Below are 20,496 nucleotides of genomic sequence, written 5' to 3'. Positions count from 1 at the left end.
GTGCCGCGAAGGGTGATCGACTGGACCTTCCGGTGTTTATTCTTAGATTCGTAGAACAGGCCTAGGTGACTTTCCCGGTGCCATCGGGCTAGCCACAGACAAACATAGACTCTCTCTGTTTGTCTGTGGGCTAGCACACATGTCACAGTAGATGTACAGTCGACACGTGAACAGTTGTGTGATCCATGGTCGGCGTGTACGGACAATGGGTAGGCTCTAGAAGTTGACGAAGATGGGGTTAGATTTAACTAAACTAAAACTTCATTGAGCCACGGTCCCTCTGATAGAGGGACCGTGATTGAGCTAAGGAGGGCATTCGCTCGTACTTCACCTTCATTATAATATTATACCATGGAATGGATGTACAAAAATCTATTTTTGTATTTTTGTTTACATCCATGATTAAACCATGGTCTTGTCGTCAATGGAAGAATTCAGTGATTATCATGCACTCGTCGTTTGCAAACATCCGACACAGTTCATGGCCGGACGCGTTCGTTATGCAAGCTCCCGCGGCCCGTCTGTCAAATCTCCCACTTCCCCGCAGGGAGCATCACCCTGAGATAATTCGCACTCTGATATCATGCGATACTACATGATGACGCAAAGATGTGCTGTTGTTGCAATGGTATAGTGACCCCAGCTCTGCGTGGAAGGGCTGTGTGACGTGTGTTAACTGTTGTAGCTCCTATAGCCAGTAATAACAGCCCCTTTCCCAGAACGCAGAGCTATCGTGACCCCAACGTCTGTGTATCACGAGAGAAGCCGAGATTCACGCTAACACGCCCCGACTATTGACGATCAAACTGCCAACAGTGTGCATATATGATATACAAAATTTCTTTGTGATATTATATATATATATATATATATATATATATATATATATATATATATATAGATGTATTAGGCCTATATCATAAATGTTTCTTTGTGATAATATATATGTGTGTGTGTGTTCATCGTGTTCTATATTTTTTTGTATTTCTAAATTTTCTACATCCTTACGTAGATTCCATTTCTTTTCATTTTTTCAGTCCCCTTTATAAGTAACATAAATGAGTGTCCCAGTGGTTAGACCGATCACATGTAAATTTTGTCACTTGTAATAATGCAGTTAATCGGTTCGCCACCACTTGTTTGAGATTTGCCAGTCGTGTTTCTGATGCTTTTACCATTTAGGCTATAAATACATACATATTGTCAAATTAACTTTAAAAAGCTGACCCAGATCTAGATCGATCTGTGCCTGACCGCCCCCCTTCATTTCCAGGTCACAGTGTCGCTATTGTTGATAAATGGGACGTCCTACTGACATAGATCACCGTTTCTTAGGAAAGGGTTGTTCCTTCTTCAAGGTTGAGAAAATATGTGGATACGTCTTCATGAAGTTTGATACAAATTCCCTTTTCCTGTACACAATAGTGACCACTCTGATTTATTGCCAATTACTTGTGACCCACCCTAGTGTGTATGACAGTTCAGAGTAAAGATACGAAGCTCCGAACATCTTGAGGCTAAAACCACAGTCACTCGTGATCTATTCAGCTCTGGGACTATTCGCCCCATAAACGTGTGTACATTTGCGAGAAAAACCCCGCAAATGTACACACGTCTAATGGGCGAATAGTCCCAGAGCTGAATTGATCACGAGTGACTGTGCTAAAACCATTGCAGTACGGTATATCGAGGGTTTATTGCTTAAATAGACCATATTATGCTGGATTTTTTTCGTTTTATATCACTGAGTTTACGCTCTCCCATTTGCCTCCCGTTGAGGCGTAGTTCTAACCATGGAGGTAGCAGTGTTCTAACCATAGCGATATAGATCTCGAAGCAGAATGAGTGCCTGGTTGACCACAGTGTAGTGTCTGATAAAGCCTATCAGACAAATAAAGTCTGTCTATCACCACTTAGCTTTATCTACATCTGTAAACAATGATAAAGATTATTTGCACACAAACAATGTCCCCTCCCTGATGGCTGCAAAGCCCACCTTTAGGCTGTCGTTCAGTGCAGTGGCGGTTTAATGTCTGGCTACTTTTGCAAATTTTGCTCAGCCGTTGGTTTACATGTAGTGTGCAAACACATTTGTTCAGAGTTTACCATTGTCAAAATCTTTCGTTGGATCAACTCAAAATCCTTCCTCGGAATGTTTACAGAGGAAATGCAGAGAAACGCTTATGCAAGGAGAGGAAGTGCCATTCCTGGAAAAAAGAACAAGGAAGAAAAGATAATCAGTGGTGGAATATTATGTTTCTCAAGAAGGATCAAGACAATCTGATGATATGGACCATACCAATCTTACAGAGGGGTGGTCTGTATGATTAGTGTGGGTTACATTTGCTCAAGCGGGGTAAGTTTATATCATGTAATGTTCTTTGTATCGTTAGCTGTCGTATTTTACTAGCTGGTTTGATTGACATCAGTTTCTTCGTACTGCGTTGTAAATTTGTGACACCCTTCTCGCTGCGATGTGTGCCCAACCCCTATCTTGAAGAATGATCGATTGCCCCTTTGTTCTTATTTCCTGTTTACGGAGACACATGTTATAAAAGTTGGGTATCTTATCACAGGTCGCAATACTGGCCAGCAGTTGCCCTTGCGAACGCACTGTGACCAGAGCACTAATTTGCAGAAGCTGTGATTTGAAGTTGAACGACAAGAAGCACTTTGCGCACCAGACATGGGTGTTTTCACGCTTACAGGGTGTCTTCTACTGTTTGTTACCCTGGCAGCAGCCCAGAATGGGTAAGTCTCGTCTCTTTTATCATTTTGAGGTGTCCCAATAGTATTCGTATAAACTTGCACACATTTTTACTACGGTCAAAATGACTGGATTGGCGCATGCATCAGTGCATCTCAATAAACAGTTGACGGTTGCTGAAAGAAATGCACCTTGAACTTTGAATTTCAGATCATGGGCATAATCAATTGCAACGCGTAGTACATTAGCCACGGTCCCTCTACAGAGGAAACTTGGTGATGCAGTAAGCCGACCAAGCATAGTATCTACCGTCCAACTCTGATAATATCATTCGCAGTATTTTCATAAATGCGTTCCATCCAGAACTGAACACCGTCCCTCGGAGGGACCGTGATTTCACCTCTCAGCTCACTGTGAAGTGACTGCTACGCACATGTGCCTGGAGTTGCCAGTGTCGTATACATAAAGAGACGGCCCCTTCTCTTTTAATATGTATATTACACCATGGATCTATTTTTTTACATCCATGATTACACTGACAACTCCAGGCACCTGTGCTGTTACGTATCAATGTAAGGCGTACACGATAGTTGTGATATGTAGCAGTATTGAGACTCGAGATTGTTGGTCTTCAATGTGTCTCCTGCGCAGTATTATGTCTGTTGATGAGGAGAGTCTCAGAAGTTCTGTTCATCACTTCTGTGCAATTTTGTTTTTCTCGGGCCGTTTTTTTCTTGGGTGATGAGTTGGCAAAACTCTGTCCCGGCCCTGTCACAGGTGCTCATATCAACCAGTGATCACGAAGCCCCCTGTACGTTTACAGGGGCTTCGCGATCACTGGTTGATTTGAGCACCTGCGGGCCCGGTGGAGGGGGGGGGAGTATAACATTGAACTTGCCGGATGCCCGTCCGTCCGTTCCCCATCATCAAACAGAACCCCAAACCTCAAAGAAACTTCTTTGTCAACTTTGAGTTGCCTTTCACATCCACAGCGTGTACAGGTGCGCAGATTCGATCGGCCTTGAGAAACAGGAAATCTTTGACAAAAACTTTTACTCAGAGTGACTTGTGTACAATATGTCACAGCAATTAACCCCTCTTTTCTGAGAATGCCAGATTTTATGCTGAAAAACAGGATAACCTGAAAGTGTCAATATCCTCTGTACAATTGCTACATGTGAGTCATATCTGACCCCTAGAATGGTTATGATACCAATGACAAGCATTGCCACAAGCCATGCTGCTGTACGTAGTTCTCGATGCTTTCACCAACACGCTTTTGTTATAATCCCTACCTTTTTCATTAGGATTTGTGCATACATGGAAAGGGTAAACGATTGCAATTTCAAAGGAAAACAAAACGCACAAACACCTCATAATCTTCGGGGGGGGGGGGGGGGGGGTTTCCAGCCCTTTTCAAGCCAGGTCAACATCCAGATCTGTGCACTTGCAAATTACCATTGGTTTTATCTTGTCTCTTGATCAGCCTATTGTTATGTAGGTCATTTCCCCACACTCATCATGACCTGAGTTCAATTAGTCTAGAACATTCTCAAGGTCACTGCCCTTAATGACCTCACAACCTTGAATTCAATTAGTCATGTTTGGAATGTTCTGGAAAGTTGATTAGTTGTGTAAGAGAGATAATTTTAGAACAGTAATTAGCATGTCAATAAAAGTTCTAGATTGTTCTTATATGCCTTTATAAAAGGGACGTGCACAGCTTCCAGTCAGACTTTTGGGATCGTGTCTCTTGTGTGTTACTAAACTCCAGCAGTAGTCATTCTCAAGACTTTTCAAGACCTTCACTGTCAACGCTGGATTTATACTGTGGACTTTGTGCAGCTTCAAGCCTGCAAGCCAAAGGACTGTTCATTCATCCGACTGACTGTTACAACTCTGAGACTGGAGCTTTGCCGTCCCAGCTGAGATAAGTAGTCTGTACACTTTTAAAGCTTGTACTCTATCCCTGACTTAGCAATTAGTTTTATTTTCGTAATAAATTTGTTTAAACGTTAACTGCTGAGTTCACCCTTTTGTTCGTTTTCTCTGCACGTAACAAATTGGGGCTCGTCCGGGATACGAACATTTTGAGCCGTTTGACAACATTTTGCCAGCCTTTTCAAAACTACTGTATACTGTGAACTCAGCGAAATTTAATCATGGCGGAATTTAAACCAGAGGAAATGGATGACCTTGATCAGGACACATTTGATTCCCTCAGAAAAGACGACCTCATAGCACTGGCCAATTTCCTTAAAGTAGAAGTCAAAAGATCTATGCGCAAGAGGGAAATACAGTACCGTATTGCAAAACATTTAGTTGATTTAGGCCAATTTGAGGAATCCACCTTGAAAGATTATGAGCCCGAGTCTACTTTTGAACTAAGAAACTAGAAATACAGGCAGATTTGGAAATAAGAAAATGGAATTACAAATGAAAGAAAAAGAAAGGCAGGAAAGATTAGAAATGGAAGAAAGACAGAGAGAAAAAGAATTGCGATTAGAAGAACAGCGATTGCAGTAGAAATAAAACGTTTAGAGCTTGGACAGTCAGGAAAATTCTTCCCTTCAGACAAGTTTGACATCACTAAGCATTTCAGGTTAGTTCCCCCTTTCCAAGAAAGGATGTTGATAAATATTTCCTACATTTGAGAAAATTGCTCAGAGTCTGAACTGGCCTAAGGAGTCCTGGTCTATGCTTTTGCAGAGTGCTTTGGTGGTAAAGCCAGAGAAATTTACATTCAGTTGTCAGTAGAGCAGGCTTCAAGATTATGATTCTGTGAAGGAATTAATTCTCAAGGCTATGAGTTGGTGCCTGAAGCTTACCGTCAGAAATTTAGGGATTGTGAGAAGGTGAAGGATCAAACTTATGTTGAATTTGCTCGAACAAAAGAACAACTGTTTGATCGTTGGTGTTCTTCTGAAAAGGTCAGTCAGAATTATGACAAATTACGACAGCTTGTTTTGATTGAGGAATTTAAAAGGTGCATCCGGAGTGACATCAAGACGTTTTATCAATGAACAAAGGCAGATACATTGGAGGTTGCTGCACGTTTGGCCGATGATTATTCATTGACCCACAAATCTTCATTTCTCAGCAAACCATCCCAGTCCTTTCCATACAGAAACAATGCAGGTAAATTTAACTCCTCCTTTTCATCCAAGAATTTTTCAAAGGAGAGTAGGAAATCAAATGACAACAGTTCACAAAATTCAAGTAACACTTCCACATCATCAGATCCCAAGTCTCAATCTCCTTCTGACAAACAGTTCGGTACACTTTCTTGTAATTATTGTAAGAAAGACGGCCATTTAATGTCAGATTGTTTCAAATTGAAAAGAAAACGTGAAGGTCAAAGTGGTCAAAGTGGATCTAAGCCCACCGGCTTTATTTCTTCATCAACTCAATTAGAGTCTAATAATGTGTGCAACACATTTCTGAGGTTAAACCCCTCTATCCCCAATTAATGAGGTCAAGGTCAATTCTTCTCAAGATAGCATTATGGGTATTTTCGAACCATTTATTCATGATGGTTTTATATCACTTTCTAGTGATTTCTCTTCCGCTACCCCTGTCAAAATTTTAAGAGATACCGGGGCTTCCCAGTCTCTTTTGTTGGCAGATACCCTGCCGTTTTCTGAAAATCATTTTCAGGTTCTAAAGTTCTTATTAAGGGGGTAGATTGTAATGACTACATTCCTGTTCCTCTCCATAATGTCTATTTGTCTTCGGACTTTGTTTCTGGACCTGTGGCTTTAGGTATTAGGCCTTTTTTGCCTTTTGAAGGGATTCACCTTCTTCTTGGAAACGACCTTGCTGGGGACAAGGTCATTACTAATCCACTTGTGACTGATAATCCTAGTTTAGATCAGGATCCAGAGCCAATTGAACAAGAGATACCCGATTTATTTCCTTCATGTGCCATTACTCGAGCCATGTCAAACTTCCGAGAATCAAATACTCTCAAAATAATGTCACAGATGTTGACTTAAATGACACCTTTCTCAGTCAGGTGTTTGACACGGATCATTCCGTTATCCCTCGTGGATTTGAAACTTCCAGTAAAACTTCTGCTGACCAAAGTCAGACATTTTCTAGATCAAATCTCATTGCAGAACAACACAAAGACCCAGATATTTTGTCTTTGTTTGACAGGGTAGATGATGAAGGTAAAACTTCAGATAGCTCTGTTTCCTATTATACAAAATCTGGTATTCTCATGCGTAAATGGAGACCTCCAGATGTTTTGGTTGATGACGATTGGGCTATAAAACATCAAATTGTGGTTCCAAAGCCCTACCGTGCTGAAATATTGCGCCTGGCCCATGAAACGCCCTGGGCTGGTCACTTAGGAGTCAGGAAAACTTATCATAAAATTCTCAGTCACTTTTATTGGCCTAATCTCAGGCAGGATGTAGCACATTTCTGTAAAACTTGTCACACATGTCAAATGGTAGGAAAGCCGAATCAGACCATTCCAAAGGCCCCTTTACAGCCAATTCCTGCATTTCAAGAACCATTTAGTAGGATACTAATAGACTGTGTTGGGCCCTACCAAAACAAGATCAGGAAATGAGTACATGCTGACAATTATGTGTACATCAACTCGGTTCCCAGAAGCCATACCACTGAGAAATATAAAGACAAAGACTATAGTGAGAGCTTTAGTCAAATTTTTCACTTTATTTGGCCTCCCTAAATGTGTCCAGTCCGATCAAGGCTCCAACTTTATGTCTGGAATTTTTCAACAAGTAATGGATCAGCTAGGCATTAAACAGTATAGGTCATCCGCCTATCATCCAGAAAGTCAGGGTGCTCTTGAGCGATTTCATCAAACTTTGAAAAACATGATTAGGACCTACTGTTTTGACACAGAGAAGCAGTGGGATGAAGGAATTCATTTTCTGCTCTTTGCTGTTAGAGAGTCAATTCAAGAGTCTCTTGGTTTTTAGCCCATTTGAGCTTGTATTTGGACATACAGTCCGTGGCCCACTTAAGCTCGTTAAAGAGAAATTCCTATCAGACGATGATGATTGTCTGAATATTTTGCAATATGTGTCAGATTTTCGTACGAAAACTCTCTAAAGCATGTGAATTAGCCAGACAAAATCTTGAGTCATCTCAGCAGTCAATGAAAATCAAATATGATAAAACACCTCAAAACGGAAGTTTGAACCAGGTCAAAAAGTTCTTGTTCTACTTCCAATTCCTGGCAAACCACTCCATGCTCGTTACTTTGGGCCATATCTAATCGATAAGAAATTGAGTGATTTAAATTACATCATAATAACACCTGACAGGCGAAAACAAAAACAGCTATGTCACATAAATATGCTTAAGCCATATTTGGATAGGGATAATCCTACTAAAACAAAGCCTGTCAGTACAGTCAGTTCTGGCCATTATGAAGATAGTGATACTGAAACTGACTTGAGTGAAAATACTCTAAACTCAAAGCTGGGCTCGGTCAAGCTTCAGAACTCAGAAATCCTGGAGAAGCTGGAGTCTACAAAGTTGGCACACCTCCAGCCAGAACAACAACAACAGGTGAAAGAACTGCTCCATGAATATAAACACCTGTTTCAAGATGTTCCAACGAGGACAAACGTCATCTATCACGACGTTGATGTTGGGGACAGTAAGCCTGTAAAACAACATCCATACAGACTGAATCCAACAAAAGCGAAATATCTCCAGGAAGAAGTCAAATACCTGCTGGACAATGACTTATTGAACCCAGTAAAAGTAACTGGAGTTCGCCGTGCATACTTGTTCCCAAATCAGACCACAGTTATCGTATGTGCACGGACTTTAGGAAGGTCAACACTTTAACAAAGACAGACACTTTCCCAATCCCGAGGATTGATGACTGCATCGACCGAGTGGGAAAAGCCAAGTATGTGACAAATTTGACCTACTGAAGGGATTTTGGCAAGTCCCTCTGACGGATCGTGCTCGTGAAATATCCGCCTTTGTTACACCAGACGGATTGTTCCAGTACAAGGTGATGCCATTCGGAATGAAGAACTCTCCGGCAACGTTCCAACGGATGATCAACGACGTCATATCCGGGCTAGACGGGTGTGCAGCTTACGTTGACGACGTCGTCCTGTATAGTGACACCTGGGAGGAACACATCAAGCTCATGCGGAAGTTCTTTGAGAGACTGAGCAAAGCAATGTTGACTGTCAACCTTGCAAATCTGAGTTTGGTTGGGCTAGGGTAACTTACCTCGGACATACTGTAGGACAGGGTGAGGTAAACCTGTTGATGCCAAAATCAGTGCCATTTCAAGTTTTCCCATACCAAACTGCAAACGACAACTGATGCGCTTTCTCGGTATGGCTGGTTACTACAGAAAATTCTGTCCAAATTTCTCCACAATTACTGAGCCTTTGACTAACTTACTTAAAAAGAAAGTAAAGTTTGTTTGGTCAGAGCAATGCCAACAGGCATTTGATACACTTAAAGCCATACTGCAAAGTGCCCCAGTGTTGTCTGCACCAGATTTCACTTTGCCATTCAAATTAGCTGTAGATGCTAGTGATACGGCTGCTGGTGCTGTTTTATTGCAAGAGGATAGTCATGGTGTAGATCATCCTGTTTGCTATTTTTCACGCAAATTTAACAAATCCCAGAGAACTACTCTACAATTGAAAAAGAGTGTTTATCTTTGATATTAGCTTTACAGCATTTTGAAGTTTATGTTACTTCTTCAAATCAGCCAATAGTGGTTTATATTGATCACAACCCTCTTGTTTTTCTGCAGAAATTTAAAGGCAAAAATCAGAGATTGCTAAGATGGAGTTTAATGTTACAGGAGTTTAATCTTGACATTAGACATATCAAAGGCAGAGACAATTTAATTGCAGACTGTCTCTCTCGTATTTAGAGTTTATTGTTGTTCACTTTCAAGAAATTTTACTTTAGAGTAAAACAAAATTTGAGTACTTAAATCCTTTTCAAGATTACATTTGTAAAAGAAAGATTTTTCTTTGAAAAATTTTCTTTTTTGAAGAGGGGTGTGTTATGTAGGTCATTTCCCCACACTCATCATGACCTGAGTTCAATTAGTCTAGAACATTCTCAAGGTCACTGCCCTTAATGACCTCACAACCTTGAATTCAATTAGTCATGTTTGGAATGTTCTGGAAAGTTGATTAGTTGTGTAAGAGAGATAATTTTAGAACAGTAATTAGCATGTCAATAAAAGTTCTAGATTGTTCTTATATGCCTTTATAAAAGGGACGTGCACAGCTTCCAGTCAGACTTTTGGGATCGTGTCTCTTGTGTGTTACTAAACTCCAGCAGTAGTCATTCTCAAGACTTTTCAAGACCTTCACTGTCAACGCTGGATTTATACTGTGGACTTTGTGCAGCTTCAAGCCTGCAAGCCAAAGGACTGTTCATTCATCCGACTGACTGTTACAACTCTGAGACTGGAGCTTTGCCGTCCCAGCTGAGATAAGTAGTCTGTACACTTTTAAAGCTTGTACTCTATCCCTGACTTAGCAATTAGTTTTATTTTCGTAATAAATTTTGTTTAAACGTTAACTGCTGAGTTCACCCTTTTGTTCGTTTTCTCTGCACGTAACACTATATATAGTATTAGTGCTGTCAAATAATTGGTGATAAACAACCAAACTAAACATCCAAATGTTTACCAGTGTGATCTGAGCCCCTTACAGCTCCAGGTTCTCTGTACAGAGCAATGGACGTCCACTATATATGAGCATGGATGTTGGAATGATACAACTGAACACCTACTGGCAGTCTGACATGTTTAGAAGTCAGGGTGCATTGTATTTTTGTGTGCGTGTGTCTGTGTGTTCGTCTGTCTGTCTGTTCTAAAAACCTTCACAACCACTGCATTTTATATTGCTCTCTGAGGCTCATATCTGATGTATACTCAGTACTAGACTTGGTTCAAGTCTGTGATTTGTGAATGTTTTGAGTGGGGTAAACGCGATGATTTGTGTTCTTATCTGCTTTAATGTGACAATGTGAGTTAGGTGAGTGTGATGAGTGGGGTCAACACTATACAGGGGAGTTTCTTCCGGAATCCGGCGGAAACTACTGCGCAGACTCAAAGGTAACGCATTCAATCGCTAGGAAAACCTGGCCTGGGCTGCCAAATTCCAAATAGGTTTGTATGAAAAAAGAGAGACACATGAGAAACTACTGCAAACAATTTTATTTTTAGAAATTCACCGACTTGAACCAAGTCTAACTCATTACCTTTGGTGGTTTAGATGTGTCACTGGTTGAAGATAGGATTTTATTTAAATTAAACTATAGTTACCTATGCACTGAAAAATACTATGAAATCTAATAACAATGTGAAGCTGATGGGAAAAAACAAAACTCAGAATATTCTGTAAGTTTGGAGGTACAATACTTTTAGAAGGGTTATTGATACATTGCATGGTGACATTTGGAAATTTCAGTGATGGCTGCAATGTTGGATATATATATTTTCAGATTTATTGTCCTGTATTTACATGTTTTGGTGTATATAACTTTTTCAAAATCTCTTCACCCAATTGCTTTTTATGTACACTTCTTACTGTAAACAAGTAAAATACTCTTGTCTAAACTGAACAATATATTTCTGTCCCATCCACATAGCTGTCCATGTTAATGAAGCCACTTCAAAGTGAACAATTTTGTCAGTCACCTAAGGATTTAGTTAAACAGTTTTACTTTACTTTTAACATTTTTTCTAAGCGTAGACGTTGAGAAAGACTTGTCTGTCTGTTTTATGTAGTTAGCAATGTCATATTGTGTGTGATTACTTGAAATTCATTGTGTAGTTTCTTGAGGAATTTTCTTACTCAGATTTGTTAAAATAAAGATGAAATTACCAATTTTATACTACGAAAGTTATCATCAATTTGATGTGAAAACATTTTCCAATAAAACTTAACTGATTGTAATGAAAAGTGAGTGGTAACTTCTTAGGGTTGTTCTGTGTTAGATTTGCACATGGTATGGCAAAATTATGAGATCCATATTTCAAAAAATATTTGTCCCATGTTTTGGTTTATTAGTAAGGCTTCAGAGACTTATGATATCAGTGTGTTGTATTGTCTTGCCATTATGAAGTCATTTCTTGAAAACATCACAGCAAGCATTTTGTCAATTGAAATTCACACTGTGCATTTCACTGGAAGCATTGTAAAGAGCGCATCTATGACATTAATGGAAATTTAAGCGGAAAAGTGGCCGGTCATAAATTTGCAGATCCGGGTATACTTAGGTTAGAGTTTCAGCCACAGCGAATTTGATACTTGAACCCTGGAACTACATTCTTCCAGTGAATAAGAGAAACAAGCTATGATCGTATATCTAGGTCTGTGTGACAGTCTGCATTTTTTTGGTTGAAAAATCTTTGGAGATGCCACGTAAATACATGTAGCTCATCTGAAGGCTTTGAAAGTGCATGATGTGCTTGTGTCGTCATGTGGTGATGTTCTCATTAATATTGATTCATGAAGTTAAGAAATTTGATGTACTGTACTTCATCAGTATATTTTTGTCATCTTGGAAAAAGTACATGTACTACCATGATTACTGTGAAGGAATGTTCTCATGAAGATTGGCACAAATGATGAAATTATTTGTATTGTGTTATATTATATAGGATATTTCATCTACAAGTATGTATATCGTCAAAAAAATCTTTCCAGAAATGCTCTTCAACTGACAGTAAAACTATTATCTCTGGTATTTCTTGAGATGAACTGTTTACCAGTTCTTGGAATGTATTTGACTCATTAGTATTTTATAATGGCAAAAACTAGTACTTCATATTTCCAATGGTCACGGTTCGTCTTTTGGGGGGAGGGAGGGGGACGAATAGATGTCTTCATTAACTGTACACCTCATCGCAGTTTTTCTCCCTTAAAATCAATTCTCAAAAGTATCACACAGCATGGTAACAACCTTCACACTCTGAAAGTTCATGCTGTGGTTTTCTCTTGAAGCCTGTTTGAGGGTATCTGTGGCACAGTTTTTGGAAAATGAAAATTTAGCAGTGGTCATAATATGTTGATCCCGGATGTCATGAGGGATAGGATTTCAATTTCACAGAATTTGATGCTTGTATGGTCCAGCCAGGGCTAAAGGGTCAGCTTTTGCTGTGAAAAAGATAGGCCATTATAATAATATACCGGTAATCTCATTGGTCAATGAAGACTGGAGAGAAATCTGCTAGTCTGTTATCTATCAAAAAACCACTCAGATTTCACATTTGGCCCAGTTCTCATATGGTAGACCTTTGGTGATTTTAATTGTCTACAGTTGTCAGGTAGAAGTTTGACTCCCATCTCAAGTATTTGCAGTTAAATGTAACATTGGGCTGCACTGTGTACTTGCTAAGATATCATCAGGTCTGTAAATTGTACTTGTTGGTTGATGCCATTATATTCCCCATGCCCTTATCAGTCTCTAGTTTTCTAGATTACCAGGGTAGCTTCAGATACCAAATCCAGGGTCCTGAATTTCATTGACTCTTATTAGCCAATCACAGGCCCTGTAAATCATGCACTGTCAACTCAGACTGTGTACATGCACGGTCCCTGTATCACCACCAAACCACAAAGTCAACTTGGTGATCCTGTAAACTTCAGAGCATATATATCTGTGTCAATAATCACGATCAATATCACCTCCAGATTCTCTCTCTGTCCATTGTTCGCTACAGCCACTCTTTCTAAGCTAGCAAGACTCAAATGAGGTGACTATAAGGTCACAACCTTTGTGGTTAAAGAGGAATGTCGCAGGAAGTAACTACTTAATAGCCGGTGATTTATGGCTTCTAACAGGGCACCAGAGCTGCAATGTACATCCTATGTGATTGTAATGATTGTTATTGTGAGGGGTGTGAGGGGATCCCACCCATTAAACATTGATTCTTCTTATTCACTCTGACCAAAATGAATGACCTTTGGAGGCAGTTAGGTTTGATTGGAGTTGGATGAAACTTATCCTCTGTGGGCTGTGCCTTGTACATTTGAATTTTGAGGATCCTGCACAGTATACGCAGGACTTTGCTTTGAAAGTTACTTGAGTCTACCTAGACCAGTAGTACATGCCATGTATAAATGTCAGACTTCGGAAAAACTTGGGGGCATTCAACAGAGGGAAACATTAAAAACATGTTGCTTCTGGTCCTTGCACATTGTGGTATAGTTTTCGTCCAATTTGGAACAAGGAAACAATTGAAGTCAGGATGTTCCATGGGAACGCGGAAATTGTAACATGATATTTTTGTTTGTTGGCTGTGTTGGAAATAAAAAGTGCTGAGGTTGATGAATCGCTGCAAGGAAATCAGACCAAGGACATATGCCTGTAAATGCAAACTGGATCATTGTGAGGAAAAGGTTTCATCTTTCTTGCATGTGAAATTGAAAAGCAGGATAATTGTGTGACTCAGTCAGTAGATAGAAAAATGACGTTTTTTTATGGGAGAAGCTGTCCTGCAGTCACCCCTCTGTACATGTAATGAGGATTCCTTTTATACATGTAGCTGCAGTTACTCCTGCTTTTTCACTATTTTTGTTTTTAATTGTCAACTTATAGCCTGTACAATACATGTATGAATTGCATTGTCATTGTGGACAAGTGAATTCTGGTCTGGAGTCCATGTAGAATTCAAACATAAACATTAACAGTGCATATTCTACATGTGTGTTCATGATGTGTTGACAAGCTAATTCCTTTCTGTTTTCTGATGAACACCTGGGGTCACTTTGCTGATCATGTAGACTTTGTAGATAGACAGGTTTGATACGTACAGGGATGTACTTTAGGGGTGGTGTATGCTGTGATGTGGAGGAACTTTTGACTTAGAAATTTATTGTGAATGAATTAACTCTCTGTTCGGTCTTTAGATATTGTGTTGTCATATCACATTGGTAATATACTGCTATTGTGTAAAATATGCTAAAATCGTTTGGATCATGCTTTTCCATCAGTACTTTCTGGTTAAATAATTATTGCATGATTATTGCATGATGTATGGGAGTAGATGTATGCTTTCAATTTGGGATGAGTGCCATTGAATGTGTGTGCATAGACCAAGGTGAATGTCATGATTGACTTTTTCTCACCAGAATGTACAATGTTATGGATCTGACCCTTGCACAGTCTGGTACCAAACCCTTTGTAAGTCTTGTGGTCTGTTGAAATCTGTAAATTGTCTTTTCAAGGAAATTAGGATGACAGGGTATCCACAATTGCCCAATGGACCCAACTATGTTACACCTATTACATGTATGCTGATAAAGAATTTCACAACATCCCTTCACGTTCACTACAGTGTAGGTCGATTTTTTAAAGAGCCAACTTTTGCATATTCATGCACGCCTTTCTCTGTTTCCTTCAATTTTTCAGAGCAACTTATTTCATCTCTGCGCCGAATGTCTTCCGTCTCGGTGTGGACGAGACAGTGTCTGTTACTATCTTCAATGTCAACAACCCAGTAACCGTGAGGTTGTACCTTCAAGACTATCCCAACAGACAGAAGACTTTTGCTGAAGTACAGGGTGAATTTGTGAAAGGTACGCAAAAACAGTTACTTCTATCAGAAATTGTGTGCAATGGCCAATTCTGAAAGGTCTTGAGAGGGCGCCCTCTCATACATCTAAGGACCAATGAAGCTTCCTCTATTCAAGCCTGATTTTCCATTAACACTGTTAGCTTTGAATAAAATGGACATGGCAATGTGGGTTGAATCAGAATGAGTGGAAATATCTGTTCAATAGTTTCCCAATTACGGATACATCTATTCAACATCATGTTCAATTTATAATTAAAATGCAGTCATAATCAAGAAAGTGACAATCTTTCCAGATTAGCGTAATGATAAATATTTCTAAGCATCTACATGCCAAATGGCCATAAACGAACTGTAAAATAAGCTTTGCATGTAACTCCGTCAGCAATGTATTATTCACAAAAATTTTTTTCCTGAAAGTAATGAATAAATTTGATAATATTTCATTTGGTTATGTCTAGAAATCTAACCAACACGATTAATGTAGCATATACAAGCCCTTTCACATGTAGGCTTTGGTATGTGCTTGTTGCTCTCAATAGCATTAGTGGAGCCATGTACATTGTAAAGTGGTAAAATTGTTTTGTTGATTTCATATACATGGTTTATAAATTCTATTCCTAAGAAATTGACAAGTAGATCCAGTGAGCTATCTGCAATATAAGCTCTCTGACTCGATGTGACAGATCATAACCTCAATGAAGTTCTAAACCCCACTTTATTTGATTGTTTTATGTGTTTAGATGTACCCCAAAGTCTGAAAATGAAAATGAATTACGAGGACCTGCCGGAGAGGAAGTCGCATGAGGAAGTTGGTACCAAGAAGTACGTCTATCTGGTCGCCAAGTCCGATTCCCCCGAGTTGACCTTTCAGAAGGAGGAGGTCATCCTGGTCAGCTTCAGAAGTGGCTATGTGTTCATCCAGACAGACAAGCCAATCTACACTCCGGAACAGGAAGGTGGGAAAAATTCACCCTCAATTTAGATTAGAGTTTTCATCATTAGCTCTTGTATATGTCGTACCTGTGTGTATCACCCAAAGCTACATGTATTTAAACTTACATTCCAATGCATTGGAGGTGTTGATTGACAGATTTAAACTAACAATGTATCCAACATTTCCAATTTTCTGATTGGTAGCGATTATTACCCCAAGCATTGCAGCATGTTAGGATGGAGAATGCTAAAGCAGAATATCTCACTCGTAACCATCTCTAAAATAACTTTTCCAATTACCAAGAAACCTTCACAGCAAATTTTAGATTGAATATTTTCTTTAAAAGAGGGCTCCTCGTACCTATATTCAGCTGAAACCTGATATTGAATTCTTTTTTCTGCCTGGGTTTATGTCAAGTGCAGTCCTGCTAAATCAGTAAAAGAATAGTATTAAAACCTATTTAGTTTGTCTTATACAGAAAATTGTAATGCAATTGTGGTCAGCGTAGCAGTTTGAGCTCCTTAGAAACTCCACCCAAACATGGCAGGCGTCACTTCAATTGCTGACTGTTATATCGAGACATAATACTGAATTTCAAGAATTTTGGGTTTAATATTTGTTTGTAAATAAGCAGACAATAAATAAGCAGACGAAAAGGTGCCCAATTAATAGGACCACAACCAATGAAAGCCAATTGATTGAGGCAAAAAGTGTTGAAATGGTGAAATTATGACATACTGTACAAGTTGGTCATTATAGCTCATGCATTATCTTGTGTAATTTTCTCAGTGGGACTCAAGGAAAGATTTCCAGGACCATGATGTGATGTGCAGGATCATATTCTAGTTTCCTTTCCATTTGAAATAAGTATCCCTTATTACTTTTTTCTCTCTTTTTCAGTGAAAATGAGGGTTTTGCCTCTGAACAGTAACATGAGACCCAGTGAAGACCCAGTAAGTACATGCATGTAGTGTGATTCTTATACATGTAGCTCTTGATACTTCCGGTATGTTGTTTTGCAATTTTCTGCCACTTTTACATTTATGTGTCAAACATTGTGTCTGCATAATACCATGACAACTTATTTCATGACTGATATGCATATGTCTGATGGTCTATAGCATCCCACGCACATTGCGAAATTGACCATTTGTTTTGCTCTAAAGTATAACAGTTCCTCGGAAACTATTGGAGTGAGTCTGAGCCCATCTCATGAACCTCTTTCATAAACTTTACAGGTGGCTTAACCTCTTTACAACCATGATTTAGTCCAAGCCCATTGTTTTCAGTGGTGTTTACATTTTCAAATTTGAGAAATCAGTACCTAAACCATCTAATCCTTTTTGAATATGTATTGACACCTCTGTTTGCTCATGTTCATACACTTTCTTAGGTCCGTCTTGAAATCCTGAACCCGCAAGGCACCATTGTCGAAAGGCGAAATGAACTTCAAACAGATACCGGAATGATTGTCGAAACTTTTCTGTTCCCACTGTATCCGTTGTTCGGAAATTGGACTGTGAATGTGTTCTTTGGAGCTGAGGTAAATATACAGTATACTTCTCTCTGTGAAAAGATCTCTGTTTTTGGAAGCCAACACGTGAGATCTTTACACAATTTCTTTTTGATTGTACACTAATTAGAGTTCGATGTGTACATGTACCTCATATTGCTGTATGTACAGTATGAGAAAAATTGGTTGAGAAAGCTTTGCCATTGTTGATGTAGCAATTACGAATGAGTAATTTTGTGTTGCAATTTTTAAGAGTAGGCAATCAAAATAACCTGTGGATTAATTGAGATTGCTCTTTGAATAGTGGAAGAATATGTATACAAATTCATTATAAAATTTTCCTAGCTTCTAGAATGTTTACACAGAAGGAGAATTATCAGGTATTTTTTGTAGTTTGATAAACCCTGCCATTGCATTGAACTTTGAGGAACTCTGTCTGTTGACTGACTTGAAGATCCGTCACTTGGGTCAGTCCCTTTTAAAGAGAAAACAAGTGATGTGGAGCCCAGTAGCTCATACATGTATGACAAATCTTCTAGTCTGAATGGCCTGCAACACTTGATGTGTGAAGTAAATACTGATAACTGACTTTTGCCCAAATGTGATTTCACAGACAGAATGCGGCAAAATACAACAAATATTTGAGGCTCACTGCAACTGTCTTTTGTTTCTTTCCACAGTATGCGCTGAATGCATCTGTTCAGTTTGAAGTCAGAGAATATGGTATGTTCATACCTTACCGATTTTCTTTGCCTTTTTTTTTCTTTGGTCAAGTAAGTTTTTAAATTTCTCTTCACAGCTCCATTGACTTACCACCATTTATGGCAATACTCTTCTACAACTTATCATCCAAAAGGTTTTCATGATTACTGCAGTTAAAGCAATAAAAGCTGTGTCAGTACTGATATAACAGTCTGTCATGACATGATACCAGAATATGTGTAGGAAACGGTGGGCATGTCTCTATGTCATAGAATAAATGTAATAAAAGGGTCCCATTAAGTGCTATCATTTTTTCTAAAGGGCAAAGCTACCAAATAGAAAAAAACACTTTGATATCTATGTTTTGGAATTCTTTGGTCTTTATTATTTAATTTAGGTATATTAATTGTGTATATATGTTTATTTTTATCGTTCCAGTGTTGCCAACTTACTCAATAAAGATTCATGCCCCTCAGTATATATTACCACAAGCTCAGCGAGTTGAAGGCAGTGTTGAAGCAATGTAGGTGGAACACTAAACTTATTAACCCCTCCATTGCTATGGTTGGATTGGCCCAAACCCATTATTATTGCTGGTGATTTTGGACCTGTTTACTAGGAATAGGGGTGAACAGGTTCAAAGGCCAGCAGCTGGAACTTTAGAGGATTTTTGTGTATCAATTGCAAGTTCTTGTTCTACTTCTTCTGTTGAGAAACCCAGTATTTTACCTGTGAACTCAGCATCTATTTGTGTAAAATGCACTGTTTATAGCTTACATTTGAATTCTAGTCCTGACCAGAATTTACGTGTCAACAATAACAGTGCAATTTACACATGTACAGGCTGAGTTGACAAGCTGAATACTGTGCATCTCAACATGGTTTGGGGAGCAGAGCAAGAAATTGTGGTTACCATTAAAAACAAAAACAGTGAAAAACAAATCAAAAGTGATTATCAGGAGTACTGACCCTTCAAGTGGCATGAAATTCATTTGAAGTAATTCTTTATTGTTGATTTCATACAATTGTATTGATACTGTAAAATAATTATACCATATTTACTTCTCCATCACCTGTGATCAATTCTTATAAAGCAGTGACCTTGAAAAGTACAGAATATGTAAACAATCCCACATACCAGGGAAAGGCTATTACAAAAAGTGAAAACTCAGGGTAAATAAGATGGAAAATATACAATATTCCTGACCGTGCCAAAGTTGGGTGGTAAAAAATGTCCATGATGCATAAGGCTTATTTTCATCCTCTAAGTTGTTCATTTTGAGCAGTTTGACATTGTTAAGGGAGGGGTGAATTATTCAATTTGCCATCTTCATTTGACAGGTATGTTTATGGGAAGCCAGTAACTGGTTCTCTGTACATGAGATTTGGAGTGCAGGATGGACCACATACTGTGAGGATAGTCAGAGAACTTTCTTCAGGGGTGAGTTGAGTAAATATATATTGTGAGGGACTTCACCGGTAGGAGGAAAAAATCCACTTTGCTGTTTGAGAATATCTTGCCGATTCAAAATCTTAACATTTATTATAATTTTGAATGGTTAAAGTAAAATATGGATGTTTGTATTACTGCTGTTGAAGCTAAGCATGATTGTTTCAGTGCTCAATCAAACCAAAATTCATCAATTTTATGCTCATGTGCTCTGTTTTCTGTGACAGTATTCTTGCTTTGAATGTTTAACCCTTTGACCACTATGGTTTGACCAAAACCTATCGGTATCAATGGTGACTTAGACCTGTGTACTGGGAAATTAGGTCAAACAGGTTGAATTTCCTGATTTTAATGTAGAGCCAAGTCATCGACACTGGCCAGTTTTACCTGTTCATGTAATTGGCCATGGTGGGGCAGCTTCGTTCTCAGATTTCCAGCTGATTGTTTTCTATAGTGGTGAAAATGATTTCTTGTCTGCTCCAGAGTTTATGGAGTTTTCAGACACCGCTCAGCCCAACTTTTGACAAAAGTTGGCTTTCTAATCTTCTCTTCTCATTTCTGCTTGCCCATTTGTTTAGCCCTTTGAGTGCTGTATTTTTTCCCACCAAAATTTTAGTGCAACATT

General features: G+C 38.9%; 1 protein-coding gene across 1 annotated transcript in view; it reads left to right on the top strand.

Moving 5' to 3' along the window:
* Nucleotides 1-2,222: 2,222 nt before the first annotated feature.
* The window catches only part of LOC139152517 (complement C3-like), a 47,854-nt gene continuing 29,580 nt past the window's right edge, over nucleotides 2,223-20,496 (top strand). Inside the window, exons 1-9 of the mRNA XM_070725704.1 lie at nucleotides 2,223-2,356; nucleotides 2,577-2,751; nucleotides 15,107-15,273; nucleotides 16,013-16,228; nucleotides 17,107-17,159; nucleotides 17,600-17,749; nucleotides 18,400-18,442; nucleotides 18,860-18,944; nucleotides 19,763-19,862. Coding sequence (XP_070581805.1) covers nucleotides 2,687-2,751; nucleotides 15,107-15,273; nucleotides 16,013-16,228; nucleotides 17,107-17,159; nucleotides 17,600-17,749; nucleotides 18,400-18,442; nucleotides 18,860-18,944; nucleotides 19,763-19,862 — 879 coding nt within the window. The 5' untranslated portion in view covers nucleotides 2,223-2,356; nucleotides 2,577-2,686. The remainder of the gene's footprint in view (nucleotides 2,357-2,576; nucleotides 2,752-15,106; nucleotides 15,274-16,012; nucleotides 16,229-17,106; nucleotides 17,160-17,599; nucleotides 17,750-18,399; nucleotides 18,443-18,859; nucleotides 18,945-19,762; nucleotides 19,863-20,496) is intronic.

Source organism: Ptychodera flava, chromosome 16, assembly GCF_041260155.1.
Source record: "Ptychodera flava strain L36383 chromosome 16, AS_Pfla_20210202, whole genome shotgun sequence".
Classification (NCBI taxonomy): Eukaryota; Metazoa; Hemichordata; class Enteropneusta; family Ptychoderidae; genus Ptychodera; species Ptychodera flava.
Note: the sequence above shows the minus strand (reverse complement) of the source record. Positions and strands in the feature narration are given on the sequence as shown.